The 17,529-nt window shown below is 47.3% G+C and overlaps 1 protein-coding gene across 2 annotated transcripts in view; it reads left to right on the plus strand.

Moving 5' to 3' along the window:
- Positions 1–4,975: 4,975 nt before the first annotated feature.
- Positions 4,976–17,529, plus strand: part of NBEAL2 (neurobeachin like 2) — a 217,977-nt gene continuing 205,423 nt past the window's right edge. For both annotated transcript variants that reach the window (XM_083579046.1, XM_083579047.1), the window contains exon 1: positions 4,976–5,257. In XM_083579046.1, coding sequence (XP_083435172.1) covers positions 5,207–5,257 — 51 coding nt within the window. In that variant the 5' untranslated portion in view covers positions 4,976–5,206. The remainder of the gene's footprint in view (positions 5,258–17,529) is intronic.

The raw sequence follows: 17,529 nt of genomic DNA on the forward strand, positions 1-17,529 counted from the left end.
AAACCACACACACGCAACTGGACCCGTGTGTGAAACACAGGCAACAAACCATTTCACGTGCATTCAATACGTGCACAACCACACGCATTGCCGCGAACCTGGAAGCGGCAAAAAACGGCCCTAACAGAGAGCGCAGAAATGGCAAAACAGCATGAAAAGTGCCTAGCAATCCCACAAGCCTTTGCAAGTGTTTTCACAAGAGCCCTTGCACCAACCGTCGAGGCCTATGGAGAGTGTGCGTTTGAGCAAGGAAGATTGGAGGGAGAAATTGTGGTGGAGTTTGGTGGATTTCCCACCATTCCCACCAGCCTGGCAAGCGCTGCTTGTTTTTAAGAGGTTTTTTTCTAGCATTTTCAGAGGTTTAGAGCAGGGGTCAGCAAACTTTTTCAGGAGGGGGCCGGTCCACCGTCCCTCAGACCATGTGGGAGGACAGACTATATTTTGAAAAAAAAAAAAGAACGAATTCCTATGCCCCACAAATAACCCAGAGATGCCTTTTAAATAAAAGCACATATTCTACTCGTGTTAAAACACCAGGCAGCCCCCCACAAATAACCCAAAGATGCGTTTTAAATTAAAGGACACATTCTACTCATGTAAACACGCAGATTCCTGGACTGTCCGCGGGCCAGATTTAGAAGGTGATTGAGCTGCATCCGGCCCCCAGGCCTTAGTTTGCCTACCCATGGTTTAGAGCAGTGATGGCCAAACTTGGCCCACCAGCTGTTTTGGGAATACAACCCCAATCATCGCTAACTAACAGGACCAGTGGTCAGGGATGATTGGAATTGTAGTCCCAAAACAGGTGGAGGGCAAAGTTTGGCCATCACTGGTTTAGAGGGTGTCTGCAGGCGTTTTCAATGGGCGTTCCCAATATACACAGCGGGTGGCGCTGTGGGCTAAACCACAGAGCCCAGGACTCGACGATCAGAAGGTCAGCGGTTCGAATCCCCGCAACGGGGTGAGCTCCCGTTGCTCGGTCCCTGCTCCTGCCAACCTAGCAGTTCGAAAGCATGTCAAAGTGCAAGTAGATAAATAGGTACCGCTCTGGCAGGAAGGTAAACGGTGTTTCTGTGCGCTGCTCTGGTTCGCCAGAAGCGGCTTAGTCACGCTAGCCACATGACCTGGAAGGTGTACGCCGGCTCCCTCGGCCAATAAAGTGAGATGGGCGCTGCAACCCCAGAGTCGGCCACGACTGGACCTAATGGTCAGGGGTCCCTTTACCTTTAAGTTAGCAAAAATGTATGAGTCAAGTCCAAATACCTGCTGGAAATGTAAAGAAAAAGAAGGTACCTTTTATCATATGTGGTGGTCGTGTAAAGTCATAAAAGCATTCTGGGAAATGATATATAATGAAATGAAAATGAATGTTTAAAATATCTTTTATTAAAAAACCAGAAGCATTTTTATTAGGAATTGTAAGTACCGATATTCCAAAGGATCAGAAAAAACTTTTTATGTATGCAACAACAGCTGTGCGGATGCCACTAGCCCAGAGATGGAAAGAAGATAAAGTTCCTAGAAATGACAAACCAAGCTGTTGGACTATGCCGAAATGGCAAAACTGACTGGAAAGCTCAGGAACCAAGAAGACAAGAACTTTAAGAAAAAATGGGGGGGAAACTACAATTTATTTAGGAAACCACTGTAAGCAGATGAAAACATTAGCAGGATTTTAATAACACTTGTAATGTAACAAATACTATGGACAATATGGACAGATTTAAAATATGGATTATGAAATAATATGCATCTGAAAATGTTGACAATAAAGCCCAAGGAGGGGATGGCGGGAAGTCTAGAGATTCAGAGAAATCTCTAAATGTTGATATTTATTTGGTATTGTTATAACTCTATACTTGTAAACTCAAACAAAAAATATTTTTTTAAAAAATAATAAAATCTTGCAAACCACTCCTGGGAATATGATTGGGAACACAGAATAAAAGCACTGATAAAAATGATTTAGTCTTACATTCACCATTAATCCAGTTTAGTCCTTGCTTGGTTATAAATGCATCAAAAGGGTAAAAATATTTTGCAGATTCCACCAAGGATTTCTGACAGGGTGTGGAACTGATAAGGGCTGGATCAGTTAAACCAGAAATCAATAGGCTTCCATACAAACTTTGCTTCCTTGCCTATTTTTATACTACTTATGAGTTTCCAGCCACTTTGAAAGCTGGGTTACCTGTGAGTAAGCCCCATTAAACACAGACTTACTTCTGGGTAACTTTGCACAGATTGCAGTAGAAGTTAAGGTGGTCGGTGGTGTTACACAATTAAAAACATTTCCCTTTAACCAATTACGGTAATTAACCTATTATTCATTATTTTAGTGTTTTAAGTATTGAACACTGGCTAAGGCTTTGTTTGATTGTCTTCTTATAGTTCTTTAATTTTATAAAACAGAATACCAAAAAACCCCAATTAAAAGAACAAACTGGTTGATGCCAAACCCTTAGTAAAGGCTGGAATCCTATGCAGAATTACTTGAAAGTCCTGTTGACCTCACTAGGTCTTAACAGGCCAAACAGCTTCCTGGAACTCAGCTGGGCTAACTTCTAAGTGATGCTGGAGAAAGTTAGAGTTAAGAATACAGTATATAAAGCAAGGGTCAGCAAGCTTTTTCAGCAGGGGGCCGGTCCACTGTCCCTCAGACCTTGGGGGGGGGGGCGGACTATATTTTTTGGTGGAAATGAATGAATTCCTATGCCCCACAAATAACCCAGAGATGCATTTTAAATAAAAGGACACATTTTACTCATGTTAAAACACACTGATTCCCGGACCGTCCGCGGGCCGGATTTAGAAGGCGATTGGGCCGGATCCGGCCCCCGGGCCTTAGTTTGCCTACCCATGGTATAAGGCATCTGTCCTTAAGTTAACCCAAACATCACACACCACAATCCTACATATACTCAATAGGTTTGGTAGGCTGCCTGCAGCATACTAAAGTCAGAAAGGAATGACTTTCACTTGCTTCTACTATAAAAATTCTTGAAAGCTAATAGCTGGATATAATCTTTGGAAAGACTGTGGGATGAAGGGAATAACTTTACTGCATGCAATGCACTTAATGAAAATGTGATGATGTATAGATGGTATTTAACACCCTCAAAACTTGCTAAAATGTTTAAGACCAGAGCTAACAAGTGTTGGAAATGCAAAGAAAGGGAAGGTATATTTTACCATATGCGGTGGACTTTTTACAAGGTAAAAAAAGGTAAAGGCTTTCTGGGAAATGATATATAATGAGTTAAAGAAAAGGTTCAAAAACCAGAAGCATATATATATATATATATATATATATATATATATATATATATATAAAAAGACTGTTCATGTATTCTACAACAGCGGCAAGAATCCTTTTAGCCCCAAAATGGAAACAGCAAGAAGTACCAACGAAAGTGGAGTAGCAGATGAAAATGATGGATTTTGCAGAACTGGCGAAGCTGGCAAGAAAAACCCGAAACCAGCGTGATCAAGTATTCCAAAAGGACTGGAGTAAATTTATACAATATTTGAAAGATTACTGCAAGCGATGAACATCACTAGCAGGGTTGCCTGAAGACTCGTAATGAGAAGCTCTCTCCCTTTTTATTTTAACCTAAATTTTAATGCCTTTTTGTAATGAGTGAATCTAGAATTGGGAAACGTATATAAAATGCAATGATATAAAGGTTGGTTTTGAAAGCCATGAGGCGGGAGGGAAGGAAGTAAGTGGATGGACTCTAAAGAGCCAGAGAGGTAAAGTGGATAACAGTGATATGATTGTATATTATTAAATGGAAAACTGATAAAAATTACTTTAAAAAAGAAGAAAAAGCTGGTATTTTTGTATGTTCCTAGTATTACAAGGGCACACTGGACTGATCCTGACCACACTCACACTTAGGAGTTTTGGTCTGTCTTAGTTGTAACTGCAATTGGGCTATTTTCCAACTATACTGCACCCCTAGAGAGGGTCAAGTCATAGTTGGGATCCCCGGGGTCATCTAGTCTAACCCCGTGCAATGCAGAAATATCAGCTAAAGATTCCCGGACAGTCTTGTTATCACTGCAGTCCTGCAACGCGTTTACTCCTGATTAAGGAAGGATCCGGCCCCCAGTCAGCGCGCGAAGAGGGGTCGCAACTTGCACACTTGCTCAGCGGGAGAGAGGAGTCCCATTAAACTTGTGCGCGTAGAGGTTTTGTTTCCAAGTCTAGACCCGCATCGCCACTAACGTGAGAACCCCCCTCCCGCAAGAAAATTACGTGTTTCTTGTGTTTTCCTATTGTAAACCGCCTTGTGACCCTCGGATGAAGGGCGGTGTAGAAATTCAATTCAATAAATAAAAGCCAACATTTAAAAAAAAGCCAAGACGCACTTACCCGGGAGTAAGTTCCATGCAGCTCAGCGGGCCTTACTCCCGAGTAAGACCTGTCCGGCAGAAGTCAAAGCCTTGAGCGGCTGGAAGGAAAAGGGGGGGGGGGAGTGGCGGCCGTTGTGGCTGCGATCCCAGGAGCTCGAGAGGCTAATTTAATTTAATAAATAGCAACAATCCTTGAACCTACTCGGGAGTAAAGCCCCTCCTTTGAACTCGCCGTAAAAGAAGACCGGGCGGGGGGAAACGGGCATTTGAGCCCTAACTGCAAGCAACGCCGCAGGCCGCGGGGACTCCTCGCGAGTAAAGCGAGGCAGTTCTCCCTGCCTGAAGCTCAGGATCAGGCCCAGAACAGGGGGGCATTTCCTCGCTTCCGCAGCTGGCGGCCACGGGACTACTCTGAAGTAAAGCGGCTCGCCGAATCGGGGCCCCCACCTCACCCCAAAGGCGAGGAGTCCGTGCGCCCCCAGGCGAGGCTGCGCGCCGTGGCGCACACCTGGAGGAGCGGCGGCGGCGGCGGCGTTGTCGGCGAGGCGGCGGCGTCTCTCCTCCCTCGGGGCCGGGGCCGGGCCGCGAATCAGGTGCTGGGAGGAGGAGGAGGAGCCGGAGCCGGAGCCCGAGGGCTGGCAGCGGCCGTCGCCACCAGCATGGCGGAGGGAGCGGAGCGCGGCGCCCGGGGGAGCTTTGCGCGCCGCTTGGAGTGAAAGGCAGCGCCGCGCGTAAAGTTGCCCTTGCGCTCGCCCGGGGAAAAGGCGCCGCCGCCGCCGCCGCGCCATGGATCTGGCCGCCGCGTGAGCCGGGAACGGAGGGACGGGAGGCGCAGCCGCCCCGCGCCATGGCTTCCAAGGAGCGCCTCTACGAGCTGTGGATGCTCTATTTTGCCAAGGTAGGCGCTTCCCCTTTGCGCCCGCGCTTGCGCCCCTATTTTTTGGGGGGTGAGGCTGCGCCCCTCTTTTTTTAGGGGGTTTCTTTCCTTCGCCTTTGGAAACACCTGCGCCGACTCCCCGGGAATAAAAAGGACCTCTGGTTTGGGGGGGTACCAGACCCCCACGTCTGCTGCTTGTTACACCTCTCCTTAAACCCTGCCTCTCCTCCGAATTTAATCCTTTTGTTCCTTGTTTTGCGTTTATTTGGGGTGCGTGTCTCTGGGGGTACCGGTTGCCTTTTTCTTTTGGAAAATACCCGGGGGGGGGAGGGAGAGGTTACCTGGTTGCTCTTACTGTAAGTTGTTTGCTGCCTCGCACCTGTCCGCTCCAAAGAAGTGTCCAGGTAAATCGAGGATTCTTTCACCCTCGATTTACCTGCTTTTTCCTTTTGTTATCGGTTCTGCGGAGAGGGGAATCTTCCGTTCCTTCCTCCCCACTCCACCAGTTTGCTCCCCACCGACCTCTGCTTCTCCGCACCTTTTTTTGGGGGGGGGCACCTGCGGCACCCCACAAATCGGCTCCAATTTCTACTTTTGTCTTGGCAAGCTCCCAACACCATGCCTTCCTTGGAACGAAGATCTTTCTCTTTCTCTACCCCCCCCCTTTCAAAACACTGAAGTCAGACCACAACACCTGTTACCTGCGGTTTAAAAAAAAACCCACCACCACCACCAATCCTCTGGCTTGGAGATGCTCAGAATTTGAACCCAGTACCTCCTGTACGACTTCTAAGTCCCGCTCAAAGTCTCCGGCACCCTACTTGAGTTACCTGCAGCCCATAATGTTTCTTAGCTTGTTCCACCTGTCACACCTTTCTTTGTTCCACCTGTCCCCCCCCAAAAAAATATTATATGCTCCTTGGAAAGTTCGCTTTGGTGTTGCTGTTCAGGATCCATGACTCCCCTTAAGCCCTACGAAGTTCGTCACCATGTCCCTTGAACTTCAGTAGGCCTACTCTTGAGAAGGTACAAACCTAGGACTTTCTGCCTTAAGTTTATTGGAGGGGACAATGTCCATTTCCTGACCCCCTGCTGGTGCCCCCCCAAAAAACTTCCTGGTGTGGGTGACTTTGGACCCAATCCCATCCCCCTTTGCACTTGCTAACCCCCCAGTTTCTTTCATTCTCCTGGGACATCTCCATGCCTGGGAGAGGCGATTTTTTTTCAATGGGAAACTCTGGGTGTACCTTTAATTTGCAGATAATATAATCCCATCCATCTCCATGCGTTTTATGGGGTACTCCCCCAACTCTCCCACAATTAGCTGAAATTCCTGCGCTTTCAATTCCTCCTCGCCAATTCTCCCGTGCAATGCCTTTAAAGCACCAAAGAAATCATAATTCATTTGCTTCCCCCTTCCTGGGCGGTGGGTTCCTATTTTGGGGTGGGGGTGGGTATCTGTAGCTGCCAGAAAAAAATCCCTAAAGGGGAGCATTTGCTGCGGGGGGGGGGGGGGAGAAAACACCAGGCGCCGGGCTCTCCTTTGCCTATCCCTCCCCCTTGCTGTCTGATGCAAAATAGAATTGCAAATTTTTGCAACCCCCTGCGGGTTCCAGTCGGAGAGCAGGAAGGTGCGCTTTCTATTGTGACCTGTGTGTGGTGGACTTGGGGAATCGTGGAGCAAGTGTGCGGGGGGGGGGTAGTGGTTTGGATTGGATGGCCGTCAGGTCACACACACACACCCCACTTTCCTTGGGGACGGAATCTCGGAGATTCACTCTGTGCAAAAACCATTGTTCCTTTTGCAAGGGCAAAGAGAGGCAAGGGATCATTTTGCGAGTTTCTTCCCCCATTTCCCTCCTTCCCAATTACACCCCCCCAAAAATAACCCAAACCTGAAGCAGGCCCTTAGGGAATTGTGGCGTAGGAGAGTCGAATAGCTAGTCTACTTCCTGGGTCCCTTTTGCTGTGTGTGTGTATGTGTGTGGTTTTTGGCTGCTTTTTTTTGGACGGGCTTTTGTTCCTTTTTCTTGTCTCCATTTAAAAAAAGGGGGGGCGCGTCTCACGAATGTTTGCATGTGCTCACTCCAGAGACACGTGTGTGTATGTGTGTGTGTGTGTTGTCCGGATCCTTCGGCTGGGTTTTTTGTTTCTGCTGTTAAATAAATAAATTAAAGACACAATAGCCTGGAGAAGTTTGCATGGGAGGCGGCTCGGAGCGAAGGCATGGCCTCCCTCGGAAATCCTGCTTCTTGTGTTTGTCAGCCTGCAAAACATCTCTCCTCCCGAGGGGCAGGGAGGGGTCCCTTGCACGTTGATGTGTGCAGGTCGCAAATTAAGAAATTATTATTTAATTGGATAAGCATATCCTGCTCTTGCCGATTCTGCTCAATAATAATAATAACAGCTTATTTATACCCCACCCATCTGGCTGGGTTTCTCCAGCCACTCTGGGCTGCTTCCAACACTATTAATAATAATAATAATAGTAATAGTTAATACTAAATTTATTTATACCCCGCTCATCTGGCTGGGTTTCCCCAGCCACTCTGGGCGGCTTCCAACAGAACACTAAAATACAATAACCTATTAAGCATTCAAAGCATCCCTAAACAGGGCTGCCTTCAGATGTCTTCTAAAAGTTTGGTAGTTATTTTTCTCTTTGACATCTGGTGGGAGGGCGTTCCACAGGGCGGGTGCCACCACCGAGAAGGCCCTCTGTCTGGTTCTCTGTAACATCGCTTCTCGCAGGGAGGGAACCGCCAGAAGGCCCTCAGAGCTGGACCTCAGCATCCGGGCAGAACGATGGGAGTGGAGACGCTCCTTCAGGTATACTGGGCCGAGGCCGTTTAGGGCTTTAAAGGTCAGCACCAACAATTTGAATTGTGCTCGGAAACGTACTGGGAGCCAGTGTAGGTCTTTCAAGACCGGTGTTATATGGTCTCGGGGCCGCTCCCAGTCCCAGTCTAGCTCCTGCATTCTGGATTAATTGCAGTTTCCAGGTCACCTTCAAAGGTAGCCCCACATAGAGCGCATTGCAGTAGTCCAAGCAGGAGATAACCAGAGCATGCACCACTCTGGCGAGACAGTCCGCGGGCAGGGAGGGTCTCAGCCTGCGTACCAGATGGAGCTGGTAAACAGCTGCCCTGGACACAGAATTGACCTGCGCCTCCGTGGACAGCTGTGAGTCCAGAATGACTCCCAGGCTGCTCACCTGGTCCTTCAGGGGCACAGTTACCCCATTCAGGACCAGGGAGTCCCCCACACCTGCCCACCTCCTGTCCCCCCAAAACAATACTTCTGTCTTGTCAGGATTCAACCTCAATCCATTAGCCTCAAGCAAACCTCATGAGCAGGTAGCATATTTAACACACCTTTAAAGCACCCTAAAGATCCTAGAAGCTGTGTGGTTTCCCTGTTGCTGAACCTAGCACCCTTACGAAACTATAATTCCCAGGGTTCTTTGGGGGGGGAAGCCTTGTGCTTTAAATGTATGGTGTGTGCATAGCTGTCACATTCTCTGTATGTTTACAGCACATTTAATGCATGTGGCTTCCCTCAGAAAACTCCAGGAGCTGTAGTTTACCTCCCGCGGTGCTACAACTCCCGGCACCCTTGACAAACTACATTTCTCAGCATTATTTGCAGGAAGCTGTGTGCTTTTAATATAGGGTGTGTATGCAGTCTGCACGTTCTCAGTGACCGTGGAATGAAGAGGGGGAATCGGCTGGGAAACTGGAGAGAGGGCAACGGAATGGAGTGCCTTAGGAAAGGGAGTGGCTGGCGGGAAGCAGAAATGTGAAACACTCCACATTGCGACCTTTCCCTGCAGGGGTTGATAATTTACTGCAGGTTTCGCCAAGCTGGTGCCCTGAGATGTTTTGAACCATCAACCCATTTAAGGACCATCAGTGTTTAAGGTGCTGACCTTTAAAGCCCTAAAAGGCCTCAGTCCTGTATACCTGAAGGAGAGTCTCCACCCCCATCGTTCAGCCTGGACACTGAGATCCAGCTCCGAGGGCCTTCTGGCGGTTCCCTCACTGCGAGAAGCCAAGTTACAGGGAACCAGGCAGAGGGCCTTCTCGGTGGTGGCACCCACCCTGTGGAACGCCCTCTCACCAAATGTCAAGGAGAAAAATATCTACCAAACTTTTAGAAGACATCTGAAGGCAGCCCTGTTTAGGGAAGCTTTTAATGTTTAATAGGTTATTGTAATTTAGTATATTGTTGGAAGCTGCCCAGAGTGGCTGGGGAAACCCAGCCAGATGGGCGGAGTATAAATAATACATCATCATCATCATCATCATTATCATTATTATTAACTTTCTCCCCCACCTAGCTACTCCTTGTACACCCCTTCCAAAATCTGCTCTGAAGGGCTGGGTGAACCCTAGAATAGATTTAGGGGTTCACATGGAAAGGAGATGAGAGAAAGGGGAGTTTCCTTGCACAAATGGAACTTTTTCGCTGGGTACCACACAGGGAATTGCATCAAACCAAGCTTTACGTAGGGTAGACCTCTTGGAAATGGATGGGCCCAAGTTTTCCGTGTCCATTCACAAAATAAACGAGTTTATTTTGAGTAGGGCGAACATTGAACGCAACCCAGTAATTAGGAAGCTTGACAGTTTCAAAATCGTAATTAATGTTTTCACAGGTGATTGTCCCCTCCGATTGTGTGAATCGGGAGATCGCAGGCAGTGATTTGGGGGTTGTTGGAATTTATTCTTCAACAGTTTTCAGTACAGGCAATAAGAGTCTGAGACTCTGCATCTCAGGGTTGTGGGTTTGAATCCTGCTTTGGGCAAAAGATTCCTGCAGTTCAGGGGGTTGGACTAGATGACCCTCGATGTCCCTTCGAACTCAAATTCTGTGATTCTAAGAAAAGGAAGGACCTGCTGTTGTCTTTTAAATGTTTGCAAATACAGTATTCCAGGTGACACCTCAACAGAACGCTCAAATCGCATTTAAGTGTGCCTTAATTTTCCCCCCTTATGTTATTTCGGGTTAAATACTTGTGGAATGTCCGGTGGAGGCAGCGTAGTGAGTGTCCGACTTGGAAGACTCGAGTTCGAATCTCACTCGGCCCATGGAGCTCACTAGATGTGACCGTGGGCGCCCATCACCGCCTCTCAGCCGAACCTACCCATAGCTGTCAACATTTCCCTTTTTTTAAGGGAAATTCCCTTATTCCGAATTGGATTCCTCCCAAGAAAAGGGAAAAGTTGACAGCTATGAACCTACCTCACAGGGCTGTTGTGGAGTTTAGATGGGGAGGGGGGAGAACCGTGGGTGTTGAATAAATAAATACCGAGACCAAAAAGCAGCACAGACTTTTATTTTTAGCCTTGTTTTCCAGCCTCCTCAGGCAACAATGACCTGAATGAATTAGGGCTGGATTTGCCAAGCCCCTCGTTGGACTAGTGGAGCGATGAGCTGGGGAATTTCCAGTCGCAAGTCACAGATCTAGGGCAGCTCCCTTGTAAGGGGGCACGTATTGCGTTCAGAAGGTCATGGGTTCAAATTCGGGGACCCCTCTCTGCCTTCCATCCTGCATTGTGGAGAATAGCGCTGATTGCCTTCCTGGGTAGCTGCAGAGACACAAACCAAACAGTGTTTTCAAACCCTCAAAAAGGTGTTGTGAGGTTTATCTATTTATTTTTAAAATCTTTTTTTATTAGGAATTTCAACAAGACATTTTTATCAAAAAACGTATCATCCTTAATTCCCCCCACCCCCGCCCCATAAAATAACCCCTCCTCCCCCCTCCAGACTTCCCTCAGCTCCTGTCTCTTGTTTATTAACAAATGTTACTCTCTTCATGTTACAACATTATATGGATCCTTAATTTACCTAACTGACTATTGTCAATAAAAAAGTTTGCGAGTGTTTATTCAAAACCTGCCAAGGAGTCCAGTTCATTTTGTTGCTTCTTTAAGTACAGTGGTACCTCGGGTTACATACGCTTCAGGTTACATACGCTTCACGTTACAGACTCCTCTAACCAAGAAATAATACCTCGGGTTTAGAACTTTGCTTCAGGATGAGAACAGAAATCGTGCTCCGGTGGCGCGGCAGCAGCGGGAGGCCCCATTAGCTAAAGTGGTGCGTCAGGTTAAGAACAGCTTCAGGTTAAGAACGGACCTCCGGAACGAATTAAGTACTTAACCCGAGGTACCACTGTACTTTGTAAAAGGTTCCCATTCATCTTTAAAGTCATAGTTGTCCCGTAGTTTGTGTGTCAATTTTGCCAATTCTGCGTAGTCCATCAGTTTTTCTTGCCATAGGTCTTTAGTCAGGATTTCCTCGTTCTTCCATCCTTGTGCAATTAAGACTCTTGCCGCCGTTATCACATACAAAGTGAGGTTTAAAGGATGTTCTCTCACTTACGGTGCACGGTTCTTGCAATGCTGAAACGGGGATCACGGCGCAGTTCAAAAAATGCACCTGCTGCCTTGAGTCCGGATAGCCATCGAAATCCTAGAATTCTTGGGAACCCCAAAGCTCATCTAGATGAACCCTACTTGCAATGCAGAAATCCCTAGCTGTCAAGTGTCCCTTATTTGGTGGGAAACTCCCTTATCCCAGCGCCGTGCCCCGCTGCTGTCCCTTATTGATGATGTCCCTTAAATTTCCCGGGTTTCAAAGGAAGCAGCTCCTCTCCCTCCCTCCCTGCTGGCCAGGGAGGGAGGGAGGCTCCAACTGTGTTGCTTGGCTGCGTTGCTCACCCAATAAGGAGTTTAAGAACGACTGGGGGGTGGAGCTTGCATGCCTTGTGCCGATCAAATCAGCCACCTTGCCTGGGGACTCGCCTTTGCTCAGCGCTTCCCAGCGGAGAGGTGACGGTGGTTTTCCTTGCTGCATCCCCTTTGCCGGGTTGCTGCACTGTGGGAACCACCGCTTGAGGCTTCATTTGGCTGCTGGCTGGGCTTTCTGCCTTTGGCTCGGAGGGGCTCAGAAGTTGAACATACCTGTGTTCGGAAAATCCCTTATTTGGCTGCTGATCCCTTATTTTTGAGGCTGCTGGTCCCTTATTTTCAAATCTGTAAGTTGACAGCTATGCAAAAATCACAGATATTATTTATTATGCTTGGGCCCCACCTTTCCTTCAAAGAATCTGAGGCAACACTTACAGTTTCTGTTCCTCCCTGTTTTCGCCACACAACGACCCTGTAAGGTAGGCTGGTCTGAGAGGCAGCAGTTTGCTCAAGGCCACACACCCAGTGAGTTTCATGGCAGAGAGCCGGGGATTCAAACAATGGTTTCTTCTAGGTCCTAGTCTGACACTCTTAACACAGCCATGGGACCCCGGATACCGTTGGACTACGACTCCCATCGTCCCTAGCTAGCAGGACCAGCGGTCAGGGATGATGGGAATTGTAGTCCCAAAACAGTTATATCTAACAGATATATTAAGAAAAAGTTTAATTATGATAAAAGTGTATATTGGCAATAAGTAATTGGCAGTAAGTAATATGGAATATGGAATAGACAGGAGGCTGGGTCTTTAGTGTTAAGACCAATTTATGTTTTATTGTTAAGAAAATTATGGGGTTTTTTTGTTTTCTTTTTTTAAAAAAAATATTAAATTTTCCACAATTGTAACAAAAACCACAAAGCAAAATAACACACAAAAACAGAAAAAAGGGAAAATTACAACAATATAGAAAAAAGAAAAAGGAACAATAAACAAAGAATAAAAACAGACTTAATTCTTTAAAAATCCCACCTTTTCCAACCTCTTAACTGACTTCCCCTAGTCCCTCCCTTCTGAGTTTCCTTATGTTAAGAAAATTATGTGTCTATGGTTATTCCTGTGTGTAATTTGGTATTTGTGTTTTTTCTTTTTTTGCTTGCGGTATCAATAAAAATAATAGTAATAAGAAATAAAATAGTTGGGGGAGGGCTGCGTTTGAGAAAGCCTGCTCTAGCCACTACAGCACACTGTCCAAGGCAAAAAGGTTATGACGGGGCTGCTCTCCTCTCTGTCACATTGACATTTCTGGCTGTTTTGCCCTCCCCAAAATCACTTCCCTCTCCGGAGATCAGAACCGGGAGCAGGGAGGTCAGGGCAGCTGTCGTTGCGAGTTCAAGAGTTGCCACTTCAGGGAAGGAGGTTGTCTGTCTGGGCTCTGAGCTGCTTTTCTGAGGTTACTTGAGGGATTGGGGCTCAGATCGCTGAATCCAGGAGACAAAATATTTCCCGGCCTTCTCTGCAAACTCTCGTTTCAGGGCCAAACCAACAGAATGGTTTCCCAGATATTTCTTCCCCTCTTCTCTACCCCCCCCCTTTTTTGGCTACCGTCCCTCCGTTCGGCAAATTGTGTCCCCTACAACAAGATCTTTGTTTTCATTCTGCAAAAAGACGAAGAAAAAAGCGAAAACTGCCCAGGCGAAAGGGAATTCCTCTCTCTGTTGTTGTTTTGTTAAAGAGGAAGCCAGTGTAGCTTGCAGAATACTAATAAAGCCAATTGAGGAAAATAAACAAGATCTGATTTGGTTGGAATAAGCATCTGCGATAATAAATATATATATTTTAAAAGAATACTCAGGGTGGTTGTGCCTCCGTTGCGCCGATCAGAAGATAAGAGCAATGGCAGAAGAGGTAAAAAAAGAAAGAAAAAGGTTTAAATAGAGATAAAGAATTGGGTCGTGCTGGTCTTTTCCTTCTTTTTCTGCTCTGGGTCATAAATTAACAAATTGACTTTTTATATGAACGAAGGTGAAGATGCGAGGTTCGTTTACTGGTCTGTTTTGCTGTGCCTGCTCTCGGTTGAATTTGTCTAGTGTCCTTTTAAAGCCACGGGGGCTTTGTCTCATCCTTACTTCTAAGCCTGTCCAAGTCATCGGCCGCCGCCGCATCTTGTGTCAGGGAGTTCTGCAGGGTGCACTGGGCGAAGAAGCCCTTTCATGGAGGCATGTGTAGTAGCTCAGACATAGACCATCTGCTTTTTTCACAGAAGGACTCAAGACTCTGGCTGGCGTTTTCAGGAAGCGATGGAAAGACCCGCTGCCGGAAATTGCGGGAAAGTTAAAATTAATGTAGGCAGCATTGAGCAAAATGAATCTGCGAGTCTGAGCTAAATGCATCAAAGTCAACTTTCTCTCTCTCTCTCTCTCTCTCTCTCTCTCTCTCTCTCTCTCTCTCTGCATGTTTATCATAGCTGTCAAGCGTCCCTTATTTGGAGGGACAGTCCCTTACCCAGCGCTGTGTCCCGCTGCTGTCTCTTATTGATAAATTTCCTGGGTTTCAAAGGAAGCAGCTCCTCAACCTCCCTGCCAGCCAGGGAGGAGGGAGGCTCCAACTGGGTTGCTTGGCTGCCCGGCCCGCCCCCCTCCGGCCTCCTCTCACCAGCCTCGGCCCCTGGGAGCCCCTCCCCGCCGGGACTGGAGGGAGCCTTGGGCCCTTCCGCCGCCATCCTCCTCGCGGCCGCCAAACTGAGCGTCTCTGCCTGGTGCCTCCCCTCTGCCTGTCACCCCCGCTCCCGCTAGGCCGTACTGCCTAGTCTGTGCCACCGAAAGACCCGGATGAGATGGGCAGGCTGGCATGGCCTATGAATTGCTGAGGAGCCTTGAGGGGAGAGCGAGGGCAACCATAGAGAGAGCAGTTCAGAGAGAGGAGGAGGAGGCGGAGGCGCGGGCAGGTGTTCCAAGGGCTACAAGGGAAGGACCGCAAGCGCTTCTCCCATAGATTTGTAGTGGTAGTCTAGCATAGATGGTCTGATCTGCGGGTTTACTTCGGGCGCTATTTCCCCCCGCCCCTTCCTCCCGTCCCGCCTGATGGAACTGAGAGCTGCAGGTGGAGCACGAGAGAAAAGATACAGAACTGCAGCAGCATCTTCGTAGCTTGGACTTCTCTTTGCACGAAAAGTGGTTGCTGCTTGTAGTTATTTAATTGCAGTGTTTCATCGGCTGGTGTCTTGAGCAGCAACCTCTGGAAACAAAGGGCTAAAAACCGGCGCTGCTCTCCAAAATTATCTGGTCCCTTTTAACTGGTTGACTAAAATCCCTTATTTTGGCTGCTGGTCCCTTATTTTCAAATCTGTAAGTTGACAGCTATGATGTCTACTGACAGATTATTTGGTTTCTCTACCTCCTTTGTACCTGCCTAGACTTCGTAGCAATTTTCAACCAAAGCAAATACAGAAATGCCTTGGAATGCAACAGTTGCTGGCAATTAAGTCCCACTTGCAGTTTCCCATAGGATTCCGGCTGGTTCCTTAGTGAGTTGCCAGTTGGTTCTACTTGCTTTGCGTTGGAGAAGATTAAAAACTTAATAAACAAACAAACAAACAAACAAACAAACTTAATATCTAAGGGGGTCATTGGTTGTGTTTCTGCATTCGGTAGAACAGTTAGTAATACCGTCGGTAGGGAGAAATCCTGGATCTGTTGCAGCAGAGTTTAAATGGCTTTAAAAGGGGATTAAGACAGATTCGTGGGCGACAAGGTTTATCCACAGCGACCCAGTCATGAAGGCTACGAATTATGTCCATGATCAGATGCACCATGCACTTGCCAGTTTCCAGGGATCACAAATGTGCCGTTCTCCCAGCTCTATCTCTCCTTCAAATCGGAACCAGTGAAGGTCCTGTGTGAGTGTCTGGAGGCGGTTGGTGGATGGATGGCGGCTAACAGATTGAGGTTGAATCCTGACAAGACAGAAGTACTGTTTCGGGGGGACAGGAGGCGGGCAGGTGTGGAGGACTCCCTGGTCCTGAATGGGGCAACTGTGCCCCTGAAGAACCAGGTGCGCAGCCTGGGAGTCATTCTGGACTCGCAGCTGTCCATGGAGGCTCAGGTCAGTTCTGTATCCAGGGCAGCTGTCTGCCAGCTCCATCTGGTACGCAGGATGAGACCCTATCTGCCCACCGTCTGTCTCGCCAGAGTGGTGCATGCTCTGGTTATCTCCCGCTTGGACTACTGCTATGCGCTCTATGTGGGGCTACCTTTGAAGGTGACCCGGAAACTACAACTAATCCAGAATGCAGCAGCTTGTCTGAACCACACAACGGACACAGGTTCATTGCTGACAACTACCCTGACGATAAACTGCTCTGCGTGAAACTCAAAGCGATGGCGAGAGCCATTTCCAGATGGCCTGCAGCGGTCCCAGCAAAGTGATGATCGTTATGCTCGCCGTGACCTTTTAAAAACCTTGCTTCCCCTTGGCTGTTAACCTCAGTTTATTTAATTGGCCCCAGTCCAAGCATGGCAGAGAAATGCAGGCTGCCTGTTCGTGTTCAAAATTCGCCAGGCGCATTTTGCACCTGGCTATCAGACACTTGCGACCGATTGAGAATGCCTGGACATCTGGATGGTGTCTGACGTCTCCACTATCTGGAGCTGCGTTCCTGGGGATCCTTGGATCGGGGCCGTTTTCACACACTAGCAACACAGCCTGTAGAATTCCATCTCTTCTATTTTATCTGCGCCATCAGAATGAATTTCAGGAACCAAATTGCTTTTTCCGCGCAGCCTGAGCAGGAGCAGTCACCGTTCAGAATAAAGAGGTCGGAATAAGCCAATATATAGGTGAACTGTCCCTGCCTCAAGTGACTTTTCTTCTCAAAGCTCTTAACCTAGCTCAAGGTTGTCATCTGAAGTAGCCAGACGATTAACTTAGAATCAAGCGCAGTCAGTCCATTATAGTGGTGCCTTGGTTCTCAAACGCCAAAAACCCGGAAGTAAGTGTTCTGGTTTCCAAACGTTTTTCAGAAGCTGAACATCCGGTGAGGCTGTCGGCTATTGTTTCCGGGGCGCCTGCACCAATCAGAAGCTGCGCCTTGGTTTTCGAACAATTTGGAAGTCAAACAAACGTCTGGAACGGATTAAGTTTGGCGCTTTTGTTTTTGCTCTTTTTTGCGTTTTTGTTTATGTGGCTTTTTCCTTTTTTGACTGTGGCTTGTTTTTTGTTTTATGATTGATTGATTGATTGATTGATTGTGTGACTGCGGAAATGGATAAAAGCCCCCCACCCACCCAAACAATGAGTATCATCAGTGCAGGTAAGAAAAAAAGTTAATTTTAATTTTTATCATCTGCAGTACTGTCTTATTTATTTTATAGTACAGTACATTGATTATTGCTTTCATTTTATGGATCAATGGTCTCGTTAGATAGTAAAATCCATGTTAAATTGCTGCTTTGGGGTTGTTTTTAAAAGTCTGGGACGGATTAATCCGTTTTGCATTACTTTCTATGGGAAAGTGCGCCTTGGTTTTGGAACACTGTGGTTTTGGAACGGACATCTGGAACGGATTAAGTTTGAGAACCAAGCTACCACTGTATTT

Source organism: Podarcis filfolensis (genome assembly GCF_964270895.1).
Source record: "Podarcis filfolensis genome assembly, chromosome: 12".
Classification (NCBI taxonomy): Eukaryota; Metazoa; Chordata; class Lepidosauria; order Squamata; family Lacertidae; genus Podarcis; species Podarcis filfolensis.